Genomic DNA, 25,270 nt, shown 5'->3' on the forward strand with positions numbered 1-25,270 from the left:
AACTGGTCATAGAGGATGTCAGGGAAGACAGTTTAATATTTGAAACAAATCACTGGTTTTGTGCTTTCTCAAATCAGTTCAGTACAGACAGTAACAGCAGGTTAAAATACAGTCAGAGGAAAGGAGGGTTCACTTGGTGCACATGTAAAGGCAGGTGGTATAATGTCAGACTTCAGAGATTTGAGAGTTTTGTGAGTGTAATTCATGTTGAAAAGGTAGTGCAGCAACATGTTACTAGGAGAGCATGAGTAGAAAAGAAGAAACATGACTTTGAAAGGATGAATGCCTTAGAGGAAGTATTGAAGCATCTAATCTTGAATCATTTCAATTGGCCTTGATAGAGTCCTGGAATAAAAATAAAAGACTGCTCCTCATACTTATGACGACAGAGCATGGGTTCCAACACCCCAGAATCTCAGTTGTTTTGCACATTAACTTCCTTCTTAATTTCTTGTCACAGGTTTCACACAGAAATGAGACCAATCCCTAGGTAGTTGGGAAGAAACCTTTTTTTCCGAACTTTTTCCATGTAATCTTTTGCAATGATAGTGCAGATGTAAAATCCTTGCTTGTGCAGCTTCTTTGTAAGGACTTCTCTATTTCCAGTCATGCTGGTGAGAGGATCCACAAAGCAGCCAACAATGCTCCCAGCGAATAAAGGATAAGCAAATGAAACCAAGGCAAATATTTGATTTCTTCTTCACCACCCTCTCAAATAACTGCTTAAATTCAATCTCAGAGGTATATACTCCCTATAAATGCTTCCAGTAACAGAAAGGAAAACATTAGGCCATGCAGGAGAAAATTTAGCAAGTATGTGAGAGAATTGTTTTGCAATTCTTCCTCTCAAATATGGAACAAGCAGGATCTGTGCTCCTGATGGGCAGTGCCTTAGTTGTCTAACAAACTAGTCAAGTTCTTTATTTTACTTGTTTATTTATTTATTCAGGAGACTGAACAGGAATTGCTGTTCATAGAATGTTTGCTCTAAAATCTGTTTGCTGGCTTTTTTTATTAGATAAAATGGGTTGTTACACACTATTGCTTTGGTGTTTCTACGTTTACTAATGATACAGTTTTTAAAATCGAAAGAATGGGCATAATTCAGACAATGGTAATGCAAGCCCTGGCAAAACAGTACATTAGCTTATTCCTGAGTAATTTTAATTTGCATCTTCAAACTGTAATCATGGTGAACATAGCATTTGGCAGATTCAGCACATCACTGCTTCAATTCCTTGATGATAAAAAGGTGTTCCATTCTGAACAGGTTATAATTTCCCTTTCTTCACTTAAAACCCTGCTCATCTGGAAGGAAAGAGCTGGGGATTTTCACTGTGCTTTGCAAGTCTTCCCTCTGCTTCACCTCCCCCACTTGAGATGGAGAAGCCTTGGCTTGGTGTGGTTTTGAAAGATGAAACTTCTTCCAGTGTCCTGAATTAAGTACATTAATTGTGGAGCAGCATTCAAAATATTACTGCAGGATTTTAATTAGTACTGTAGGATTTTAATTAGCAATGTAGGGTTTTAATTAGTTATGTAGGATTTTAAAAGTAAGCATTACTAAATGCATATTCATACTTTTACCAAATAGAGTAAATATGACTTTTTCTTAATGAGCTCTCAGTATAAACCTGATATGGGAGAAGGAAGTGTCTAGAAAGCATCTTGCTGGGGTGGAGACTGAAAGGTGTGGCTGTTCATGGTGTAATGGATGCTGTGCCAACTTTTCTGAAGAATCATTTCCACATATTAAGAATGGGAAGAAACATCAAAAATTTCTGAGAAGTGGAGGGATAGAAATAAATGTTCCAGGCAGAGTAGGAATATGTAGCCAGGCCTTGGCTGCTGATGTATGGTTCCACAGAAAGATCTGTATTTCTTCTCATATTCTGGGGAGAGAAAAATCAAGGATTACTGTGTTTCCCATTTTGTCTGGAGAACCACAAAGCTGACCTAAGGAAAAAGCACATGTACAGCTTCTCTGCCAAGGCTTTCCTGCTGCCCCTCAGTGCCTCTCCCATCTCCTATGCTAAATGCTGCTCTCCCACAACTGGTACAGGCACCACCACATTTGTAGATTAAATACTGGTAGATTTTTTTTGGTAATTGTAGATTAAATACCTGCTCTTCCTCTCACAGGTGGATTTGCTGAGTTCTCCAGCTCTTTCCCTGGTCTCTGTGAAGGAAAATCCACACTCATCCCTACTTGCATTTCTCAACCTTGCCTACCTGTTTCCAACACTGGCCCAACAAGAATCCTCCCTCATCTCTACCTTGGGTGTCAGCGAGATGTCCTCAACAAGGTGAGCATTCTGGGTGCCATGTGGGTCACTGGAATGAGTATCTGATCTCCAGGGATCTTCCATCATGGTGTATCGGTACAGCTGTGAAACAGCAGAAGTGGATGCAGGTAATCCACAAGCCATGGAAAGCTGTGGGAGAAGCAGTGATCCACACACCACATAATTAATCTATGGGTCATGTAATATGAAACTTTGTCCTTCATCCTGTGGCAGATGAAATGGTACATTCCTCAGGAACCTATCAACCAACAGCAAATATCACACCTACCATGAAAGCAGGTCAAGTGTGTTCCTATCACAGCTCTGACTGGCTTGTTTTGGCAGGTCTTGGAGGTTGACACAATTATATTCATAGTTACAGCAGGACAAAGGAAGATTGTGTGGTTTTAGTATTTCTTTCAAGTGCTAGGAAAAAATAACATTTAAACACTGTGAATTGTATAATAAGGGATTACTGCAAACAAATCTTTGTGCACCTACTGAAATCAGTGGGATTGTTTAAAATGAGCTTTTATGGTGGCACTGCATTAGGAAGTTTTTACTGTTTCTAAGTAATTTAAATTACTAAAACTGAGTAATTTCTGCTCCTAAAGAATAGCAAAAAAAACTCATCTTAAAATAGCAAAATTATCAAATATAGTACTTGTAGGATGCTGTACTATCAGATGTCTAAGACAGCTTGTCTCAAATTGCTATGGGTCTCTGTTCCTATGTACAACCACAGATGTTTGCCTCTGTGAGGAGCCAGCTCACACTGCTTCCAACCTGCACCTCGGGTCCCTTCAAAGGGAATTTTTATTCCTTGTGCTGCATGTGCCCTCTTCCCTCCTGTGCTCTCTGACAGTTCTATACATTAGTTGAATCCCTAACAGCCTTCATAAGCTGGCATTAAATATATGGATGGGGAAGAGGGAAGGAGTGCTTTGCTCTAGAATATTCCCCTAATTATGTACAGTGTATGGTTTTTTATCTACATACAAACCTTAAGCCAGGAGCTATCATAAGTAGTCCTGTAACTGGATAAAATTTATGTACTTTGACCATTTAAATTTTCACTGGTTTCTTCTACTTTTGCTTCATCCCAGTCTGGCCATTAATAGGCTATTTTTTGATTTTTCACAATTATTTTAAAGGGATTTTTGCACAAGCAATCATATGGAAGGTAATTGTGCTCTGGAAGAAGGCAAAGAAATGGAGGATAGTCAGCAGACATTGCATGTACTTTGTCCTTTAAAATCTTCCTTGTCTTTACTGCCAGGTAGCAAGTCAGCCATTCAATTCAGTGATTCACTTATGATGGAAGTCAAAGCAGCTTATTACTCTTCCTACCACAAAAATATTTTATGGTCCCCAGAAAAAAGACAGCAGGAACTAAGTAATTTTAAAAAAAACCACCTCTTTCAGTTGATAAGGTATTGGATGTTTGTGTCAGTGTCTGCAATCTTGGTGTCACCTCAGTGTGTGTCAAAGGAAACCCTGTAGCTGAAGATACTTTGGAATTAGTGCAAGAACCCCAGGAGCTGGTCAGATTTATACTTCTTCACATGTTCCTTGGACTGAAAATCAAGGATTACTGTGTTTGCCATGCTGTATGGAGAACCACACAAATGATAGCACACCACCTATTCAGGTGTTCAGGAAGTTCTTAATACCTGGTGTCATCCCTGACAACCAGTGTTTTGAAAGTTCTTCCACTGGTGACCTCTTAGATTTCTTACCCATTTTTAGGACAAATATAAATATTTTTATTTCAGATCTACTAATTTTTTTTAACTTTTTCCTTTTTCTTGGGCATGTGGCTTGTTGGCTGCACTAAACTAGACCTAAGTGCCAGTGGCTTATCTACCTCTTATATACATCTTCAGATTCCATGTTTGCCTCTGGAAAATGCAAAATGGCTCCCATCTTTAATACCTGAAAATACTAAAGAAGCTGTGGGAACAAATTACAATCTGTACACCCTTAGAAGGCACTTGATGTTTTCCACAATACCAGCAACTCCCAGCGTCCTGGGTTTAATCAGTTTCTGGGTTAAATTAAAAGTTAGTGGTAGCCACACACTGGCATGTTAGAAACACAAATAATGCATCTCCGCTGCTCTTCCTGCAACGTGCTTGGCTTCTGGGAAGCCTGGATCCTGCACAGGGGCATAGGGGAGAGCAAGCAGGATGACTGACTACACTGATTGCCCAGAAACGCATGGCAAGAAATCTGGGAAGAACATTCAAAAGCAGAGGGCGAGAAACAAAAAATGAGGGACAAGTAGCAAAGTGCTGTCTCTGTTAGGACAGTCCAAGAGCTGGTAAGTGGCTGTGTTTGCATGTTCTAGTTTAATGGCCTTGCTGAGGCTGCTTGGGACAGGAAGTCAGCTCTCTGCTAAGATTAAAATAGCTCTTTTCTATTCAAATCCAGATTTTAAAAAAACAAACAAATAGCTGAAAAATTCTAGTAGGATTCCCCAAACTTAAGATATTGTTGTATACTGACCTTATTTTTGCCTTCAAGTGCTGTGAGTTCTCGTGGTTTCTTCCATTCACTAGACATACCAATTTCTCTGAAATTAAATAATCTCAAAAATATCTGCAAGAATCTACTAATCAGCACTACTGTTTGACCTGATGAATTAAAGATGTGAATTTTCATCAAGTTTATCACGATGAGCTTGTCTTTTCAGAATCTTTATAAGCTCTGAGTGCCTGAGCAGGGAAATGTTTCTGTTGTTGCAGGACTATCTGGATTCATGACCTTTTCAGAATACTAATGCTATTTACCATCAATACCTCTGCTGATAATGCTTCATTTAGGAAAGATGTGCAACCAATGCTTGGTTTCTGTCCTTCAGCAAAACTAGTGATTCATTCAGGAAAGTTAAGAGAATTTTAATATTTTTTGCAGATTTTTTTCTAAATGCTTACTTCTGAAAACATTTATATTTTTTGCAGTGTTGAAATGCTAAAACTCCCCTAAGAGTTCCAAGAGAAAAGTTTGTTTTGGGTCTCAGTGTGCTACATTGTGGTTATTTTCCTGTGATAGATTGGTGGCATTGCAAGACAGTATTTACTTTTACAGAAGATCTTCCTTGTTCTTTGTGAAAGAGAGGAAAATTCTAACCTACATAGGAATGACAGTGTCTTTTCTGAAAGTTAGTGTGACAGAAAGCAATTGTAGTGTGGTTATGGGCCTGAAGGAGCATCCTACTTACACCTCATAGCTTGTACCAGCATTTAAAATGTAAAACTTTCTGCTTTCCCACTTGAATAACTATTCTTTTCTTCCAGACCCGGGTTTTATTTCCCAGAACAACATATCATTTTAAGGTGCTATTAATTTTCAGATTAAATAAGTCATAAAATGTAAATAAGCTTGCAAAAGAGCATTTACCTTCTTTTCACAGAGTTGTTAGTATTAGGATTTCTGGATCTTCCATTGTAATTCACTTTTTGCTCTTGGGTGCCTCACACTGAAGGCACTGTTATGGTTATTACACTGGAGCATGTCACAGTGGGAATGGTTGATTCTTCAGAACAGAAGGAAGCATAACTTCTTTCTTTAGCTTCAGTCTGAAAAACAAGCACTAATATTTTGGGGTGGTTTTCCGGGCTTGTAGATTTTGGACTTGGCATCTGCAGCCTTCTTGTTCCATTTGAATAATCAATTCCACATCAAAAACTTGGCATAACTGTGCAGTGGTGATGGTTGGACTGTACTGCCCATCAATGGCTTTTTATGTTTTTAATGGCAACTTTATATTTTAAAAGAAATCATAAGGTTTTCTATCCTTCCCAATTCATCACCCCCTCCTTGGCTATGTTCTTAACAAACCTGACCGTGGCAGTCCATTTGTTAGCGAGGCTTTCACTACCCCCCTGTTCATACCTGCGGATCCAGGACCCTGTGTGTGCTTTCGTCCTGGATATTCCAGTTGCTCCTCACTCACCTTCAAGCAGTGACAACAAGGGAGTAAGCTGGTTAGGGGTCAGTATTTCAGCTCTGTGACCTAAAGCCAGTAATTGTTTCCCAGGATTTGCTGCTGAAGAGCTTTGGGATCCTGGAAGGGAAAAGCTGTGTGGTCCAGAACAGTGGGGTGGGGATGTTAAGGATCAGGGTGCCCCCCTGGCACACGTAAGATACCAGGAATCCAGTTAATGCCCTGTGCCAGGAATCCCATTCTCACTACCTCTCCCCTCTGGATAATTCCCAATATTCCCATATTTCCTTAAAGCACTCCTGCTTTTAGGCATGTCAGTGTGTGAGAGTGAAATCCAGGCAAGGAAGGTGCAGCAGCAGCAGCTGTGGAAGGCATGCAGGGCTGGAGGGAGCTTGGTGCTTCAGCTGGGGGATGTGACACAAGGGAGAGAGGCAAACAGGGACATACTGCAATTTGTTGATGAGAAGCTAAGCTATACTGGGAGTGTGACCCAAGAAATTAGCAGGGCAAGAAGCACTAAGGCTGAGAACTTACCTTGACATATACAGCCCTTTTCCTTTTTTCTTTTTTTTTTAAATTTTGACCATTGCAAATAACTCTTCTGATTATTTACTTTGCAAGGAATTGTCATCTCCTGTTCCCCTAGATGAATGTGTTCATGACAGAATGCATGTCCATTGGTTTGATGTGCCCACACCTCCAGCCTCTGAATGTGCTGATGTGAGGGAGCTCGGATGAGAGGTTGGAGGAGCAGTTTATTTTACTCCAGGCAACAAAAATCAGCTCCCTATCAGAAATTAATGTAAAATCCCTGTTTAGAACCACTATTGGCTGGACTTTGTGCACTCTCCTCTGCAAATGACTGAAGGAGATTCCTTTCTCCCCTGTAGCTCTTGGTTCTCACTCAGTATTTAATTTATGCATGGATATCCCTGTGTGTGTGTTCATCCCTTTTACACACGCTGTGCCATTTGTGTGGGGTACTTGTGTTCAACATCACATGTTAGTTAGACTGCTCTGACTGAACAAGATAGAGTTCTGGCTTTTCTGCTAAGTAAGCATATCCCTGTTTCTCCTCACTAAAAGATCTCTATGCTAGCAGAAAGAATTTGGGAAAGAATCAACCATTTGGATTTGTGACTGTATTTTTCTACTGGTAGATCTTCAGTTAAAATCAGCAGTGTAGAATTCCTTCATGCTGCTGCTCCTGTGGATTGACAAACTTTATTATATATCTGCTATGAAAGCAAAAGGATTAAAACCAGATTTTGGGGTTTGTTTTTGGGTTTTTTTTAATGTTTATTTTGAGATAAGCGTTTCCATAGAAATCTGGCCAAAAGCTCCTCAGTGTTTATGTTCAGTGTAAGTAGTGTCCAAGCCTAGTATTGCATGTCACTTACTGCCAGATCCTCTCTGAACCATGGCAGTTTGATAAGCATTACTCTAACATGCTAAATTGCTTTCTATTTCAAGATGCTTCCTTAGAGGAAACTGGATGGTTTGTATTGGAACCGTCTCTACTTTTCCAGTACTTCTTCAACATGTTTTTGGACTAAGGTGCCCACTGCATCACAAACTACTTTCCCCAACTATTAATATCACACATATGTCAAGATGTAGAAAAGAGGCACCTCTCTTTTATTTCAGTCATGAAAACTGACTTATTTAAAAGCCCAGCTGGCTCTTAAATGTACACTGAGTGTCTTTGCTTGTTCCTGTGACATTTCTCTGAGAAGCAAGAGGCATAGAGACTGTAAACTGAAATTGTATATCACAGAGCAGGACTCCTGTAAAATGCCACTCAGTGCTGTGGAAATGGTTTAATTCAAGATCTTAATCTCTTTCCTTGAGGTTTTGAGAGAGTTTTGCACATTCCCTTAGAAACAAGAAACTCCTGGACTTGAGAGGTGACTGCAGGAGGCATCCATTTAATTTCCTATTTCTCACCAATATCTGTAATGGGGCAATTTCAGTCCTAGATATGTGATCTGGAAAACATGTATTCAGGTTAGCAAACTGCATGTGGGAAGTGTTTGTTGTCAGCTTGCATGCTGAGAATTTAAACCAAAGTAGCAAAACGTTCATTCTCTTGGAAGTGATGCTTCAGAGTAGCAGAAGGTATTCTACCATTACTTCTTTGTTAACTTTGTTTTTATGGGATTTGCAGTTCACATGTTATTTGGACACACTGGATGAATCATTAGAAGTTGTTAAAATAATTCAAAGCTGAGGAGTTGTCTTTTTCCTAGAAGAATGTCCCTTACACAGCTAGAGCAATTCCAACACAAATTTCAGTTTGGTCTTTAGCTTTGTAATGTGCCAAAGGTACCATTTGACTTGTCTAGGCTTAATCTTCCTCTCTTTCCTAGGAGCTGATGCAGCAGAATGACATTGGCTACGTCCTGAATGCCAGCAATACTTGTCCAAAGCCTGATTTCATTCCAGAATCCCATTTCCTCAGAGTGCCTGTGAACGACAGCTTTTGTGAGAAAATTTTGCCTTGGTTGGATAAATCAGTTGATTTTATAGGTGAATAGAAAAATTTTAATTCTCTCTCTCAAACAGTTTTTAGGTTGCTCTGTGTGTCTGCCATGCTGTTTTGGCCGGAGAAGCCCCAGGTGCTTTCTGTGTGGTGTGAAAATACCCTCAGAATCGAGGGACATGATTAGCATCACTTCATGAGCACAGGAGCGAAAAGAGGGGAGATTCTGCCACTGCATGTTCCAGCATTACAGAGCAAAGGCACTTCAGAGCTGCTTTCAGGCAGCCTGCTAGATGCCTGATGTATGTCTGCAGAGTGGATTAGAAATTTGGACATACACCTTCTGTCTTTACCTTTGTTAAGTGAACTAGCCAGATTTGAACTAGTTCCATCGTGAATGCTTGCTTTTTACTTGTATATAAAATAAGAAACAATCACCTTTCCCAGACATCTAAATAGGGCTGTTTACGTGTACATTAAAATGAGCTATGCTGTGACTACAGAATGTTTCCTGTGTGTAGTCATGCTTTTTCTATACTCAATGCTACTACACAGTGCTAGAGAAAATGAGTTTTATTTCAAGCTTCCATGAGATTTGCAATTAGCAGTTCATTTGGAAGCTTTGAATAATTTTCAGTAACACTGCTTTCTCTGTAAACTTTTCATCCCAGTATGATGCTGCTGAGTTTGACAGTTGCCAATTTCTTTTGCCATGTAGAAAAAGCAAAAGCATCCAATGGCTGTGTGTTGGTGCACTGTTTAGCTGGGATATCTCGCTCTGCCACAATTGCCATTGCATACATCATGAAAAGAATGGATATGTCCTTGGATGAAGCTTACAGGTAGGGACATCTTCCCTTCCTACTAACTCTTGTGCCTGTTGCCTTGTTTTTAGGGTGGATGATAAAAGGTTCTGTGACCAAGGGTGGAAACAGACATTTTATTTGGTAGTTCACTGGCCACATTTGTTTTAAGCATAGGTTTCCTCCAGAAACAAATTAATGGTATTGAATAAATATCACACAGCTAATATTAATTGCCCACTGCAGAATGGTCTTTGATCCAAGCAGGCAAATACATGGAATGTGAACTGCCTATTCCATGTATGTGTTTTGTCCTGCTTCCAGCCAGGATGGGGTTAATTTTTACAGTAGCCAGGAGAGGCATGGCCAGGACCTGGAGGTTATTCTGTGCCACCTCCTGTCAGTGCTGGGAGCAGGGGAAGGGTCCCTCCTGGGGCAGGTGCTGTGGGGTTTCCACATGGTGAGAATCATTTGCATCTTTCTCATACCCTCTTGTCATTACTGTGGTGCTGTTACTGTTCATTTTCTTATCTCATCGCTGTTTCCAGTAAATTGTTCTTATCTCAACCCATGATCTTTGCCTTTAGTGCCTCCGGTTCTCTCCATCCTGCTGCAGAGGAGCAGTGCATGGTTTTGGAGAGTTTTGGTGGGAACACCATTCCTGAACCACAGCTGTGTGTACAAACACACAGAGCTACAGCACACGTGTAACAGCATCTTGTGAGCCACAGGGACAGCAGAATGGTCAGGGTTGAAGAGATAACTGAGGGTATTTAGAGCCACACTTAGGACAAATGCTGGGCTGGATCTGTCTCCTGCATTTTGGTGTTTGGTTGTGCTGACAGAGAACTGTCTGCAAGTGAAATACCCAGGAATGGAGAAAGCTTCTTTGTTGCTCTTGAAGTCAACCAAAAACTGTGGAGAAAGTATTTTGAAGAGTAACTTCATTTGGCAATATTTGTGGAGATCTCCTTCCCTTTCCTCCTTTACACATCCCATTTTTTCTCTACTTGGATTGTGAATACTTTCCTACTCTCCAGGTGTCTTGGTTCTGTTTAGCATGACTTCTGTATTTAATTTAACTGACTGCTTTGTTGTGTTGTACGGAAAATGATGGTTTTCTTTTTGATGGGCTCCCTGGCACAGCTGGTGCATCACTGTAAGATGCAGAACCTGAGTAACTGCTCTGGAGCAGGGAGAGGAGGAGCCCTTTTAGAATAACCTGTGTGTTTGTTACCACCACCCCTAAAATAAGGATGAGGACAAAGAGATGAACACTGGATATTGCTACGTGGAGCATGATTTCCACAGAAGCTTTTCTTTTAAGCTGTTGAATGTCGTTATGTGTGCAATGAAAAAACTGCATGTAAGAGGTGCCTGAGCTACAGTTCTCTCCTGTTGTGTTTGGACACTTCCCACATTTCCTCACTAGAGCCTGCTGGTAGCTTGGTGTTGTGCAGGAATTTCAACATGGAACAGATTTGGTTAAGGAGCTAAAAGCTCTGTTTTTCAGGTGCAGATAACAGGTGTGAATTACAGTGGATGTGGACAGATACTGTGCAAGGTGTGAGCTCAGTCAAAAAATCTGCTTGGTCTCAGGCTGTAGTGGCTGAGGGCAGAGCTGTAGTGAACAAAAGACTTCTAAAATGCACACACTTCAAGGAACTTCTTCTGGGAGGTTCTAAATTCCTTCATGAAATCTCTGCATTAAATTCTTGTTTGTATCTTAACCAAAAGCATGAACAGAATGTGAAGGATTAATCCCACTAAGTCTTTTTCTCCTAGCAGTGAGCAACTGCTGTGAAATTTAGGTTATATTTCATCATGTTTCCTTTGACATAGCTCAGGGAGAATCATCTGCAGAATCTTTCATACTTTGGTTTGGGATCTCTTGCTGGCCAAGCTTAAAAGAAAAATACTTTTCTTTGAATTAGTGGAAGTGTGGCGGGTTTCTTACTTCTTTCCCTAAATGTCAGTTAGTGTCAAACTACCACAGGAAGTCATTAGATAAAATATTTGTCTGACACTATTACAAAAATAAAAAGGTGATACTATTACAAAGTCGAAGAAATAAACTTTTAAAAAGTTTTGTATAATGGACTATTTAACAAATAAACATAAGAATTAAACATTATACATGTTTTCCAGTTGGAAAAAATAGTGTGTATTTTGAGATTAAAAAGCTTGCAAAGCTTTAAAACTTGTCAGGGGATCCAGCATGCTTTCCGTACTCTTTTAATTTTTAAAAATTCTAATGTTGAGACTGCCCAGTATTGTGGAGAGAGAGGAGAAAGTGGAAAGAACAGTGTTGGGGAGGCTACCAGAACACAGGCAAGAAGGACCTTGCTTTAAGTAGCTAACCCAAGTACAACTTTGACTGGAAAAAAATGAACAAAGACTATGAATTCCTGGGAGCAAACTGCTAAAAACATTCACATCAAATGCTAAGAGGATAAACTACAGAATTTCTCCTGAGGAGACACACTAGATTTCTCCATTTGCCAGTGTTACACTTCTTGGTGGAAGTTTCCACTATCAGCTTGTGCAATCTGATATTCCAGGCCACAGTGTCAGCTTAACTATTCCTAGTATTGTTTGTTCTCTGGAAAATGAAAAAAAACCACCAAAAACTAGCAATAAAATGCAAGGTTTTACATTTTTCATGTGCTAGCATGTACACACATACACAGCTACACCTTTCCATTTTTCTCACTGCTTTTAATGACTGCACACTCATCCTCTGTACACCTCCCCAGACAGGTTTTATTTTTAATAGTATTTAATTTTCCCAGTGACACATCATATGTGTGTTTGTACTCAATTTAGCTCTTCAAGGTTTCTTGTTAATTCTCTTGTCAACTGATTAATCATAGTTCCAGGAATATTTCTTAAAAAAAACCCCAAAAATACAAAAAACCAAAACTGGAGGAGGAGGGATTTGGGCAACTCTGTTTTGCAGCCTGTTAAAAAGCAAAGTACTTACTTTTCTGTACTGGAAATCAGACAGGTAGGAAATATGTATTTATATTTAACTTTGAAATAAATAATAGAAATCATGTGATACAAGTCTTTTGTACATTTAGAATCCTGGTTCAGCAAAACATTTTCACTACCATTACACTTGCAGTGCATGAGTGTACTGGCACACCTGTACCAGCCAGGCTGCTTCCTACAGCACCCCAAAATAGATGAGCTCTTCCGGGGATTTGGCAATCTTGTTCCCCTCTACTGCTGAACACCTGCAGGGCTTGAGGGAGGGTTTTTGTTTTAATGCTGCATTTGCACCTTTCTAGTTTTGGTCATCCCATCAGTGGTCAGTAACAGCGTGGGGTAGAAATTGCTGGCACTTGCTGGACAAGGTCAGAATATACTGCAGCTCTTTCTTGCCTGACAATGACAAACAGCATAGTGACATGAGAGAGGTGACAGGAACAAGTGATGTCACTGGAATGGTAGGGAAGGTGTCCACTCTGTAGCACTTGAGAAGTGGTCTCTTGGCTGAAGCTCAAGTGCTGTTCATACAAAACTCCAGGAGTTCTTCACTCTGGTCAGAAACCAAGGTAGCAAAGTTGCGAGTGATGAAGTAAATACGGAAAATTGCTGGAATCACTTGTGGACATCGTGAAGAGTTAAAATGTTTCCTTTCCCTCACACTTTTTAGCCACCTTTAAAGTGTAGACAATTGAGAGCATGCAGCAAGCATTATTTTTCTTTAAACTGCCTTTTTTTAACTCCATCCTCAAGTTACTTATGCTTGATTGAACTTTAGTTGAAGTTAAGAATAGGCTGTAGACATTCACAGCACTCAGTTTAGGGTTATCTTACACCTGAGCAGCAGGCTCCTGAAATAATTCTTGGTTTGTTTGTCCCATCTTTCCAGATTTGTGAAAGAAAAGAGGCCAACCATTTCTCCCAACTTCAACTTCCTGGGCCAGCTGTTGGACTTCGAGAAGAAGATCAAGAACCAGAGCGGTCAGCCTGGCCACATCAGCAAGCTGAAACTCCTGCACTTGGAGAAGAGCAGCGAGCAGGTGCTGGAGGCGGGGCAGAGCAGCCTCTCTCCCAGCCAGCTCTGCCTCTCCGCCTCCTCGGAGCTGCTGGAGCCCAAGCCCACGGACAGCGGCGCCGGCCCCCGCGGGCACCCGGCCCCGCTGGAGGACGGCCCGCTGGTGCAGGGCATCAACGGGCTGCACGTCTCCCTGGACAAGGTGGAAGACAGCAACCGGCTGAAGCGCTCCTTTTCCTTGGATATAAAATCCGTATCCTACTCAGCGAGCAGCAGCTGCGTGACCGCATCGGTGCAGGGCTTCGCCTCCTCCGAGGACACGCTGGAGTACTACAAACACGCGGCTGCCCTGGAAGGTAGCAGCAAGCTGTGCCAGTTCTCCCCCGTGCAGGAAGTGTCGGAGCAGAGCCCGGAGAACAGCCCCGACAAGGAGGAGGCGGTCCGGCCCCAGGAGGCCCCGGGCCCGTGGCCGCTGGACAGCGCGGCCTCACGGCCACACGCGGGCCGGGGCGGCGGCGGCGCGGCCGCGCCTCGGCCCCTCCTGTACCCCCTGCACCGCAGCGGCAGCGTGGAGGACACCTACAGAACGAACTTCGTCTTCGGGCTCTCCACCAGCCAGCAGCACCTGGCCAAGTCCGCCGTGGGGATGGGCCTCAAGGGCTGGCACTCGGACATCCTGGCCCCGCAGCCCTCGTCCCTCACCAACAGCTGGTATTTCGCCGCCGAGTCCTCGCATTTCTACTCGGCCTCGGCGGTGTTCGGGGGCGGCTCCGCCTTCCCCGCCTACAGCTGCAGCCAGCTGCCCTCGGGCTGCGAGCAGCCCAGCGCCGTGCGCCGCCGGCTCCGCCAGGCCGACCGCGGCGACTCCCGGCGCAGCTGGCACGAGGAGAGCTCCTTCGAGAAGCAGTTCAAGCGCAGGAGCTGCCAGATGGAGTTCGGGGAGAGCATCCTATCGGACAACAGGTCCAGAGAGGAACTGGGCAAAGTAGGCAGTCAGTCGAGTTTTTCAGGCAGTATGGAAATCATTGAAGTGTCCTGAGGGGCAGAGGCGCGTGTGACTGGCAGAGATGCTTCCCCTTCCAGGCTGCTCCCCCAGCGTGTGAGAGGTCCATGTAAATCTGAAACTTCGGGTAAAAAGGTGGAGGGAGGGAAGAAAAAGAGGCTTTGCTGTGAGCTCGGGAAAGGTTGGTACTGCAGGGAAGTGACCACGACGTCTGCCCGAGGAGACCAGGTGTGCTGCTGGGCTTTTCCCCTCACCGGGAGAAAGGCAGAACACGGACCTTTCCCTGTCAGAGGAAGCAATTCTGTGTGATGGACTGCACATCCTTTCTGTGGCTTTTAACAAGGAAGCTCTCTTGGTGTCAAACCCTTTCTCTGGTTCCACGGAACCCATGCTCCTACTTGTCAGAACTAGTTTTGTTCTCCCCTCCCCATGCCCCATGTCTTCACCAGTGCACCTTAGCCCTGACACTGAGCCAACCTCTGGAGGGAGACCGTTTTCCTGTAAGAAAAGGAGACTGGGAACGATTCCAAAGGCCACAGGGACTGGTTACAGCAAGGCTGGTCTGAACACACCGTTCAGACAAATGTAAATACTGGTGTAACTATTGTTCTAATGGATAGGCTTTAGGTGATTCACTAGAGAGCTGCTTCAGAAGAAAGAAAAACCCAGTACCTCAAAAATACACAAAATAAACTAGGGCTTTCTATGGCTGCCACGTGCTGGTAGTCAGTTCATAAACAATGTGAACAAGTAATGACTGGCCACATTTGATTTTTTTTTTTTTAAAGCTGTCTACGCACAAGTGTTTCAGTTGGCTCAGCAGCAATTCTTGAAAGATGAATGAGCCATATTTAGGACTGTTTCCCCTAGTCTTTTGATACAGTATTTTTATTTTTGATATTAAGCTGACTTCTGAGAGGTGTAGCTACTTTGGCTTCTAAGCTATAAAGGAGTGGTTGATAGGTAGAGCTACATGCAAGAGAAGTGGCTGGTACAAGTGGCCACAACACAACTTACTTGCCCATTAACAATTCAGTTGCTGAAAAACAATTCAAATGTTTGGGGTTTTTTAAGGCAAAAATGAGCTGGAGTAGACTTAACTGAGCAGTTCCAGGGTGGAACTGTAGACACTGAAGGCTGTACCATGCTCTCACCCTCAGCACCCCAGGGCTGACACCTCCAGTTCAAGGAGGTGTCACAGCCCTGGTTTCACAGGAGATGCAGCACAGCTCTTCTCATGTTTTTGACAGTAACCCAGCTGCTTCCCCTCCCACCTTGGCTGCTGCTCACCTAGGGCTACGTGGGCATGTTCCCATGAGAGGTTTATGGTCAGAGAGGGGTGGCACCCCTCAGAACACGTGTTGAGGGGAAACTATTGTTTTGTCCCATTTCAGTGCAGGCAGCTGAAAACTGAAGTAACAAATAATTAACCCTGGCCAACAGCTTTAAAAAAAAATTAGTCAGCAGCAAACTGAAGCCCTAATTCAAGTCAGCAGCTTGGGTTATGTTTGGGTTTTTTTTACTGTAAGTTTAGCTAGTTTGTGACTCAAATCTCAGGTTTTACTATATTGAAAAGTGGAGAAGATTTTTGTCATTGTTTCATTTGTGGCTAGGATGTGACTTTCATTTCCTACAATGGACTGTTGAAAATAGCACTGAAAGCTACAGCATTGATTAACTTGATCCTCAGAAGTGCAGAAGGCACAGAGAGAGGAGGCACCAAGTCACTGAGCCCAGAGGCTCTTCATGCTGCGTCTGCAAGAGGCTGGACGAAGGGCCTGGGCACAGGAGAGGCTGACATCACCCTGGACACTGTGTCAGGTGCTGGCTGTTCATTGAACGTGCTGCCACTTGTCTCTGTTTACATCTCCAGTGGAAGTGATTACATCACAACTATTTTCAGCTGCGTATTTGCCTATGTAAACAGTTGAACCAGGGCTCCTCTCGGCCACATTTCAGGAAAAGCCTGTGGCTTTGACTTAAACCAGTTAATGGGAGTTAACAGGTATCAATTCCCTGGAGGCAGAAACAGATTCTTCCTCTTTTGTGCTCCTTCAGACATGTGTGTTCTCTCCCCTTCTTTTTATGTTTGGGGTTGATTGCCTTCTGAGGAACTGAAATCTGGTCTTGTGGCTCCTTGTGATTCCCAGTGTGTTCTGGATGAATCCAAGGTGTAGGCTTAGTACTTATAGGGGTCAGGTTCCCATAGGAGGAAGCCTTAACCCCATGTCCTGTACAGGGTGGTGCCCTGGCTCATACCTGAGCTGGAGTCCTGTCCCTGAACAATACTGGAAATGGTTTGCAGAAGTCTGGCAGGCACAGTGGAGGATGTGAGAGGGAAAAATGTGTACATGTTCAATATGAATATAATGTATGGCATTTGGTGTGTGGCATACTTGGCATGTTGGGTGTATGGCAAGCTGGTGAAATGGTTCAGAGATATGTGAGTTTCTCATCTTGTTGTGTCATGAACATTACCTGTATGTTAGGATGAAATAAAATCAGAAATGGTACCTGTTTATACAGAAGGCTGAGGAAGGAGTTGTGGAGTGTTCTACCTGCAGCAGGACCTGCTCCCCTCAGCAGCCAGGAGAGCAGGGGCCTTGTCCTTTGTGGAACACCCCCGTTCCCTGCCGGTATGTTCATGCATGACAGGGCTGGAGCAGCTTTAGACCACTTCTCACAAGCAGTGTTGATTTTACAGCACCATTTACAGTAATCATTTAGGCCTCTTACCTGTCCCTGATGATCCCCCTTCTGCTCCACTGATGTGCAGCAGTGGGACTTGTCTGCATTAAAACCTTCCACTGTATAATCCAGCTGTGAGTAATCTGTTCCTCAGGCAGCTAGGGTGGTCTTATTGAAGCAAGTACTTCAAATCATTGAAGTTACCCAGAACGAACCCCCATGCTTCTTTCTTGCCTTCCTCCCATACTACTTATTTGAAGAATAATTTAATTACTTTTTTAAGTACTTGTTTTGACTGATGCTGTCAGTCTTGAAGCATTCAGAACAAGTTCTGCTCACTGAGACTGGAGCACACCCCCCCATTGCTGCTTCAGTGAATGGCCCACACAAATATAGCATGGATTAGAATTAAAGAGGGCTGTCACAGTTGTATCCTTAGAGAGGAAAGCTGTGAGTTTATGTAACAGCATCTTCAAACTCACGTGCAGTAACAGAAGCCTTCTCTTTTGAGAATTTCAAAGCACAGTCCCAGAAAGGGAAATGTAAAATCTTCAGTCTCTCTAAAAGAAACTGAACCATCAGTCAGAGCACCAGTACCAACCTGTGTGAGTTTCTGTGCTTATTTCTACAAACAAGATGTAGCAGCTCTTAGAGAGGAAAACAACCATGCAAATTCAATGGCATCATCAGCTGCTTTGTCTACACAACAGGTTGGTTGACATGACCGTCTTCTGAGATTTAGCTGCTCACCCCATTCCAAAGTCTACTTCTGATTGCAGTAGCTCTGTTTCTTCCTTCAAGTTCTGTCTTTTTGAAGCATTCACTTCAGCTTTCACCACTCCTCCTGACTGCTTTGCAGGACTTGCTCTCCTCCTGTTCCATCCATCCCTGGCCCTGCCACCAGATAGCTCTGGGAAGAGACAGTCTAACTCCACCTCCAGTCAAAACCCAAGGGGCAACTGAAACCTGCCTCATGTATGTCATCAACACTTTCCATTTCACTGCCTGGCATTTCTAGGAAGAGGTCCCTGAGGTCACTGGGCTCCTGATGTAACCACCATCACAGTGACATTCCTATATATATATAATGAAATTAACTGAAAATAGAGCAAACCTCCCCCCAGCAGGGATCAGGTAGCCCTGCTTTTGAGGGGGCTGGGGAGGATAAGACAGTAGAAATGTGGTAATTAGGTGAACTACTGTCTTTACTAACTGTATTCATCAGCTAGGTGATCAATACACTGCGACTCACAGCACAAGTTACAGACTGACTTCTACCAGAAAGTGAGGGCATGAAAAGCCCAGAACAAGGGGGACAGCACTAGGGTCCTAATAAGGCTGTTACTTTTTAAAGCCAAAATCACTGCAATTCAACTGAACTTACCTAGCCAGACATCTTAATTAGCCAGCCATACACCTAGCTAGTCTGTATTTGTTATTAATCTGCAATAAAAGTTCTAGCACATTTAGACAGTGTAACATGCACAATACCACAACTGCATTATACACACAAACCCACAACTGAGAATTCAGGTAGAACAGTCTTCCCAATACATAAGCTTTGCCTGGCAACAGCACTTTCCCTTTGAATCCCGCCTGCAAAGAACTTCTTGGCCCTCAGCTACAAATGGTTGCTCTGAGGCAAACTGAAGTGTTTCTGCAGTAAAGCCTTCAGCTAATTCTGCACTTCCAAGAATATTAGAAAGAGTCACCATAAATAGAAAAGGAAAGTGAGCTATTTCTTGCCTTCTGCAACACCCACCCCTCTGTGAAGGGGCTGCTTTCCTGGCATGTAAAATGCTACCAAACACTTCTGGAGCATTGTCCTTCTGCAATGGATTGCTCACTTTGAGGAGTGGATTTCAGCTGCTGTTTCCAGGGACTCTCACCATGCTCCACTGCTGTAACAAAGCCAAAGTGTGACACTACAGGCAACAATGAGGCTGGGGGATCAGGCCATTAAAAAAAAACAGCAACAAAACTAAAAGAAACCCTGTAAATTTGCCTCTCTTTATTCAGTATCGACGGTGCAGGTGAGGGTTCCATCACCATTTCGCTTTCCCAGTGCCAAGTCCCAAGCATTGCTGCTCACATCTTGTATTCAAACTGGACATCAGTGCCAACCAGAACTGGGACAGCCTTGGGGGAAAAAAAACAACCAGCGTTTATTTTCATTCTGGGGACATGTTTCCTCTCAATCCCATGAGAGGCAGCCCCAGGGCAGCTGAAATCAGCCACCTCCATGGCACAGAGTGGGTGCAAATAAAGCTGAGGTGCACTTGCACTGCCCAGACACTGCGGTTGGGAAGTGGGAATGAAGAATGAGCAGTAAGGCAATTGGAGAAACAACGCACTTGGAAAAGAGCCAGACCAAAGGTTTTAATGCTAGAGCTGTGGAACATGGAGCATGTAGGAAGCTGAACTGGGTAACCAGCCATAAACTATGGAGTGCTCACCCACAAGGCTGGCAATCAAAATACCCTCTGGCAGCTTGGGAACGGAGGGCCGTTCTAGCAGTACCTTGGGAAACTACTGGCACACAGTCTGAGAGAGGGGCTGGCTCATGCAACCAATGGGCCTGTGAAAACGTGTATTTCTATTCTCTCTGTGTAAAAGCTTGGAGGAGGGGAAAACACACTTTAAATATTTAAGTATATTTAAATATATTTAATTTAAAATACATATACTAAAAAAACCCAAGAACCACACAGACTCTTCTCTCCCCTTCAGCAGATCTTCACAGGAATTGCCCAGCAGGTAGCCTGGCACTTAAGCACCCTGTCAATGCATTCAGTGACACAAACAACAGAAATAACAAAGCAAACCTGCTCTGCATGGGCAGCACAGTGAGGAGTGTGAGACACAAGCAGCACCAGTGGCAGCACAACGGGGGAGTTGCAAAAGCAGAATCTGGGGAAGTGCCAGAGCAGCTCAGGCCAGAGAGGAACCACAGCCCCAGTGACTCGTCCTGCTCCCCAGCTTTTCACAGGATCACATATCAAGAAGCTTAGGCTCTACCCCCAGACCACGCACCACCCAGAAAACAGAGAAGGGCAGCAGTGTCTGGTTTCAGGAGAGCATGCTAAATTATTCCCTGTTCAAAGCACTAAATTTGTGCTAGAAGCAACAGCTGGTACATTTGCAAAAGATACCTGAGGCCTCCTCCAAGAGCATTTGGCTTGGAAGAAGAAATTCATAAGTGGAAAGGTGATTCCAGTCACATCTCCAAGCTCCTGCTAAACAGCATGGGAGGGAAGCATCAATCTTACCCTGAGCATCACTTGCATCTGAGCTGAAGCTGAAAGCAGCATGTGGAGCAAAGCCACAAGGACCAGCCAAGCAACAAACAGCAGCTCGAGAAGATGTGGCAGGACACGTCTCACCCTCAGCAAGAGGGCCAAAGATTTACAGTTCCTGAAGGCAGTGACAATGTTTTAAATAAAACTGTAAACTGTCATTCAAGGGCAGTTAGAGGGTGCATGCTTCTTACAGTACCCATGCAAGAGACTATCACCTGTGGAATGAAGGTGATGATATGTGAGCATTGAAAACGGTTGGCCTTCATATTTCAGCTCTTATTTCTTTCTAGTTCAGATATTATGCCTTCCACAACCCGCCCTTGCTGTTCAAGAAGTTCTGTCTGTGAGGCCCAGCAGCACAGCCACAAGCTTAAAGACCAGTGTTCCTAAGAACAAACTTTCTCCCATTCTCAGCCCAACAGCTTGGTGTTTTCTGGGAAATGAGGAAGGAACTGATTTGCAGCACTTGCTCCTGGCAGCCTTCAGTTGGGAATACTACTCCTTTGCCCTCATTAGCACTGCAGGGAGCAGTGCTTTGATCTGATACGGAATGGCCTGAGGCCAAATGTCTACAAGCCTCAGAAAAGTATCTTACAGGAGAGAGCATCTGCCTTGAGATCCAGTATCAGGATCTTCCCAGTGGCACAGGCTTCCAGCACACCAGGGTGTGGGACACTCATGAGATCCCATCTGGCAGACAGCTGAATGTTGCATATTTAAAACATCCAGACAGCAGCATCTGGACAAGGAGGACAAAAATGGCTGCAGCTACTATTTAAAGCAGCTCAGTATTCTTGTGTGTCTGATGGTGGGAGGCAGAGATACATTATTCCATGATGGACAATGAGGACCCACAAGGGCATGGCCATGACAAACAGCTTTTCCTGGGTTAAGTCTCATGTAAGCTTTTAACAATCTAAGTGTAAAACATGGCAGGAACCTTTAACAAGGATGGAATTTTGATGTTTTATGCTGGGCAACACACAGCATATGCCTGTGTACATACAACTGTGTCAAACCTCTGGGGTGAGAGCAGCAGGCAAGGAGACCTGCTGCCTTTGCTAAAAACCCTCATGCTGAGTTCCCTTCCCTCCCTGAAGCAGTCAGTCCCACTTCCCAGGACATTCCAGGGGGCTTCATTACTACAGGACTCTTCTTCTAGATAGTGTTCAGCAGGCCCTGGGATCCAACCACCACAGTGGTTCTGACGCACATCTAAGTTGGCTGCAGTCTGCATGACAAAAATTCATGCTGGCCTTTGGGAATGCAACAAGAGAACAGACTGTTGCTTCTTGCCACCAGGCAATAATTATTACAATCAAAAACTTACTGCACTCTTACTTCCAGATGTTTAGAGACAACCTTTTGCTTAATAAATGCTCTTAAGTACTAAGACATATTGAAGCAAGTTGCCTTTGGCAAGTGACCCCACCTTGTACTGTACTGGAAGCTGGTTGTCCCTGACTGTCCTCGCTGCTGGAACTGCACTCCTGACACAATAGCCCTTGGGGTTCATGGGTTCTTCGGCCTTGGTTTGCCTGGGAGGAGGCAAGAACATCTCACTGCCTTTGGAGCAGGTGGCTGAGAAGGGCCCCATGGTTTCAGTCATTCAGCAGTGTGCCACCACCAGCTTCCGGCACAAGGGTAGCTAAACCAACAGAAAGAGCCAAAGGACTTCTTGTGTCTCTCCCCTCCAGCCTCACACACTTGAAGAAGCAGCTGCACCCCACTGGTAAAAAAGGACAGCACCAAGGTAACTGGAGTGTCCCAATAAAAAAAGACACCTTGTGTCCAACTTTGGGATGCAAAGTGTGCAGGTTGGTATTGGTGCCTGTCAGAGTGCCACCAGCTGGGGCATGGGGACATTGCCAGGGCAAGGGGGAGAGGAATACTAAGGTTTCCTTTACATCAACAGCATACATATCTAGAACAGTTACTCCTTTACAGCCTCATAAATTAGTGAGCCCACAGAAACAGAAGCCTCAAGGACATGCCAAAAACCCTGCCATGCAAACCATGTTAATTATGATAATGGCCAGATTTTAATAAGCCAGTTCCTGGCTCCCACACTTTCACCTATAAAACACACATATTTCCAAGGCCAGGGGATCTCAGAAATACCTTCCAGCCATCTTAAGTGTCTAAACCCCAGTGGCACAAAAAACATGTTAGAGGGTTTATCATACCCCATATCCCATTGAAATTTTTTAGTAAAAAAAATAAATCATATGAAAGGAAATTCCTCCTCTGTAAACCACAACTAGTCACAGCAGTGAAACAAATGTGTCTGCACAGGCGCTGTAGTGGCAAAGGAGACAGGAGGGCAAGAGGAGGGAGATGAGAGAATGGTAAATCATCTCCTTTGGGGAGCTCCTGGATTCCTGACTGTGCAGCTCTGGCAGCTAACGCTGTTCTCCCTCCGCTGCCCTGGCAGAGAGTCCAGCAGCAGTGCTGCCCACTCCAAACACCTGCCAATGCAACCTGCTGGAAACGCATCCGTGCCGAACATGGAGCGTGGAAGGTGAGGAGGGGGAACTGCCAGAGCGCTACGACCTCAGCTCCCGGTCGGGTTTCATGGAGAAGGGCTCCAGCCGCTCCCCCTCTGGCAGGAGGCTGTTCAGCCGCTCCATCAGCGGCACCGTCTGGTCGATGCCCATCTGGATCCGGCGCAGGATGGCAGACATCTCGTTGACCTTCTGGATCTGCTCCGCATACTTGGCGTACTTCTTCTGGCGCTCCTGCATGAGGCTGTAAAGAGTTTCCACAGAGAGGTCCATCTGTGTAAAAACAAGCAGAGCAAGGCTCATTAGGCCAACTGTTGCTGCAGTCCTTTCAGCACACCGTCCTTCCCGAAAGCAACCACCTTGGATGCTCCACTAACAGGAAGTAACAGGCAGCTACAAAGGAGCTCCTCGGAAGGTACATAACCAGTTTGTCATGGAATGGGATGACTCATAGTTGTATACCAGGGAGAACATATGATGACCTCAATTCTCCACCCAAATACCTAAATACCTGATCAGAAAATTCGTCATTTTCAGGAAAGCCAACAGGTACTGCCAGGGATTTCCCAATATACCCACACACATCCTCCAAGTTATCCAAACCCAGGGAACTCATGGCCTCTGCCTACACCTGAACAATATTTTCACCGGAGAACATTCATTTGCAAGTGTTAAGCTCTACCACAGTTGCCAGTGCTGATTTTTCTCAGTTTAGCCAGGTTACTCTGCAACTAAGCCTGTTAACATGAACAGCTGTTACTACCATCATCATCAGGAAAACTCCAGCCTTGAGAGAACCACAGTGGATTGCTAGTGTCCCCAGTTTCCCTGAAATCCAAAAATAAGAGTGTTATAAGTGACCCCAGGAGAGACATTAAGTAAATTAGCTGTGCAATTAAACACAGTCAGTACCCAAACATGGCTCAAGCATGATGACAATGACAGGAACTGCAGGGCTGTTCCTGCCATTGAGTGATGAAGGCAGCCGTTATAATTCACAGCCCATTTTTCTGTTCAGACAGACCTGCAATCTCCAGGCAGGATTCAGCCACTAGCTGCCAGTACCTGACACACAAGCCCAGTCAAGACTGTGTAAGCTGTTTTACATATCCTAAGATATCTACCACATGTTTCAAGACCTCAAGGGTTCACTCGAAGCTTGGTTGCTTTGGCTCACTGTAACTGTACTTAACAACCCCAGTGACTCCAGTGCACTGGCTCTTCCAACTGGGATGTCTTTGTGGAAAGCAGTCCCCTGGCTTGAGACTCAGCACAAGCCCACAGTGGCTGGGAGTGAAGGGCAGCAGTGGACACACACTGAGCAGTTTTAGCCCACTGCCACCTCTTACATTGTTTTCCCAAAGCTTTCCCTTTCTAATTGCTCCCAGAGGAAGGAGGTCACTGCTCATGATGAAGCAGCCTCAGGGAATCGATGCTGAAAACTCCTGGTCTGCCAAGAAGCACAGGTTCAAACAATATCCCTCTCCTGAATGGTGTGACAGTCAACCTGTCTGGTGGAGGACAGTGACCATACCTGTCACCAGGGAGAAGGGTGAGTGAGAACGAGGGAGAACTTATTAGTGCAGTGCTAAGAAAACACAAGGTGCTGACCTGACCTGACTTATACAGCACGGAACAGGCAAGTGCAATCCTGACCCCATGTCCAGTGCTATGGGTCTGCAGGAGAGAGCCTGCAGCAAGGGAGGACTGGATGGAAATGGTACAACACTGGAAGGCCCCACTGAGGAGGGAGGGCCGAGCAGAGAGAACTCTGCCATCCCACGGGTGGCAGCAGGGTTGGACACTGGGCATAAACTGCTGTAGCTGTATGTGCTGACAAACCCTTTCAAGCCCTGGGGAGGACGTCAAGTCAAAAATAGTCAGGCAAGAAAATATTTTATTGACAAACCTAAGTTGCAAACAGCATTGAAAACAAACACACAAGTCTCCGCTGAACTGTCATGGGGATTAGGGGGCAGTTTTTCCCCCCATCACTTCCATCAGAATTGCATATGGTACCAGTAGACGTTTTATTTTGCCTGCACTTTCTACTGTTCTCAGGCTGAATTCTTCCTATTTGCTTTCCTCTGAATTCCCTCCTCCATGCCTTCATGCATGGGACAAAATAAAAACCAGCAGAGCAGGAAACTCTAAATAGAGTGGAAACAATTTAAGCCTACAGAGGGGTTTCTATTAAAACTCTTGCTTAATAATTTAGTAGCTTGGCGCTAGCTCTGTAGAGAGGAGTGTG

General features: G+C 44.2%; 2 protein-coding genes across 8 annotated transcripts in view; one reads left to right on the forward strand and one right to left on the reverse strand.

Moving 5' to 3' along the window:
• The window catches only part of LOC131592148 (dual specificity protein phosphatase 16-like), a 66,904-nt gene extending 47,824 nt beyond the window's left edge, over positions 1-19,080 (forward strand). For all 5 annotated transcript variants that reach the window (XM_058863454.1, XM_058863456.1, XM_058863458.1 and 2 more), the window contains exons 5-8: positions 2,143-2,306; positions 8,604-8,763; positions 9,435-9,558; positions 13,400-19,080. In XM_058863454.1, coding sequence (XP_058719437.1) covers positions 2,143-2,306; positions 8,604-8,763; positions 9,435-9,558; positions 13,400-14,564 — 1,613 coding nt within the window. In that variant the 3' untranslated portion in view covers positions 14,565-19,080. The remainder of the gene's footprint in view (positions 1-2,142; positions 2,307-8,603; positions 8,764-9,434; positions 9,559-13,399) is intronic.
• A 127-nt stretch (positions 19,081-19,207) lies between these two features.
• LOC131592151 (BLOC-1-related complex subunit 5) overlaps positions 19,208-25,270 on the reverse strand; it is a 93,752-nt gene continuing 87,689 nt past the window's right edge. For all 3 annotated transcript variants that reach the window (XM_058863465.1, XM_058863463.1, XM_058863466.1), the window contains exon 4: positions 19,208-23,292. In XM_058863465.1, coding sequence (XP_058719448.1) covers positions 23,062-23,292 — 231 coding nt within the window. In that variant the 3' untranslated portion in view covers positions 19,208-23,061. The remainder of the gene's footprint in view (positions 23,293-25,270) is intronic.

Source organism: Poecile atricapillus, chromosome W (assembly GCF_030490865.1).
Source record: "Poecile atricapillus isolate bPoeAtr1 chromosome W, bPoeAtr1.hap1, whole genome shotgun sequence".
NCBI classification, from domain to species: Eukaryota; Metazoa; Chordata; class Aves; order Passeriformes; family Paridae; genus Poecile; species Poecile atricapillus.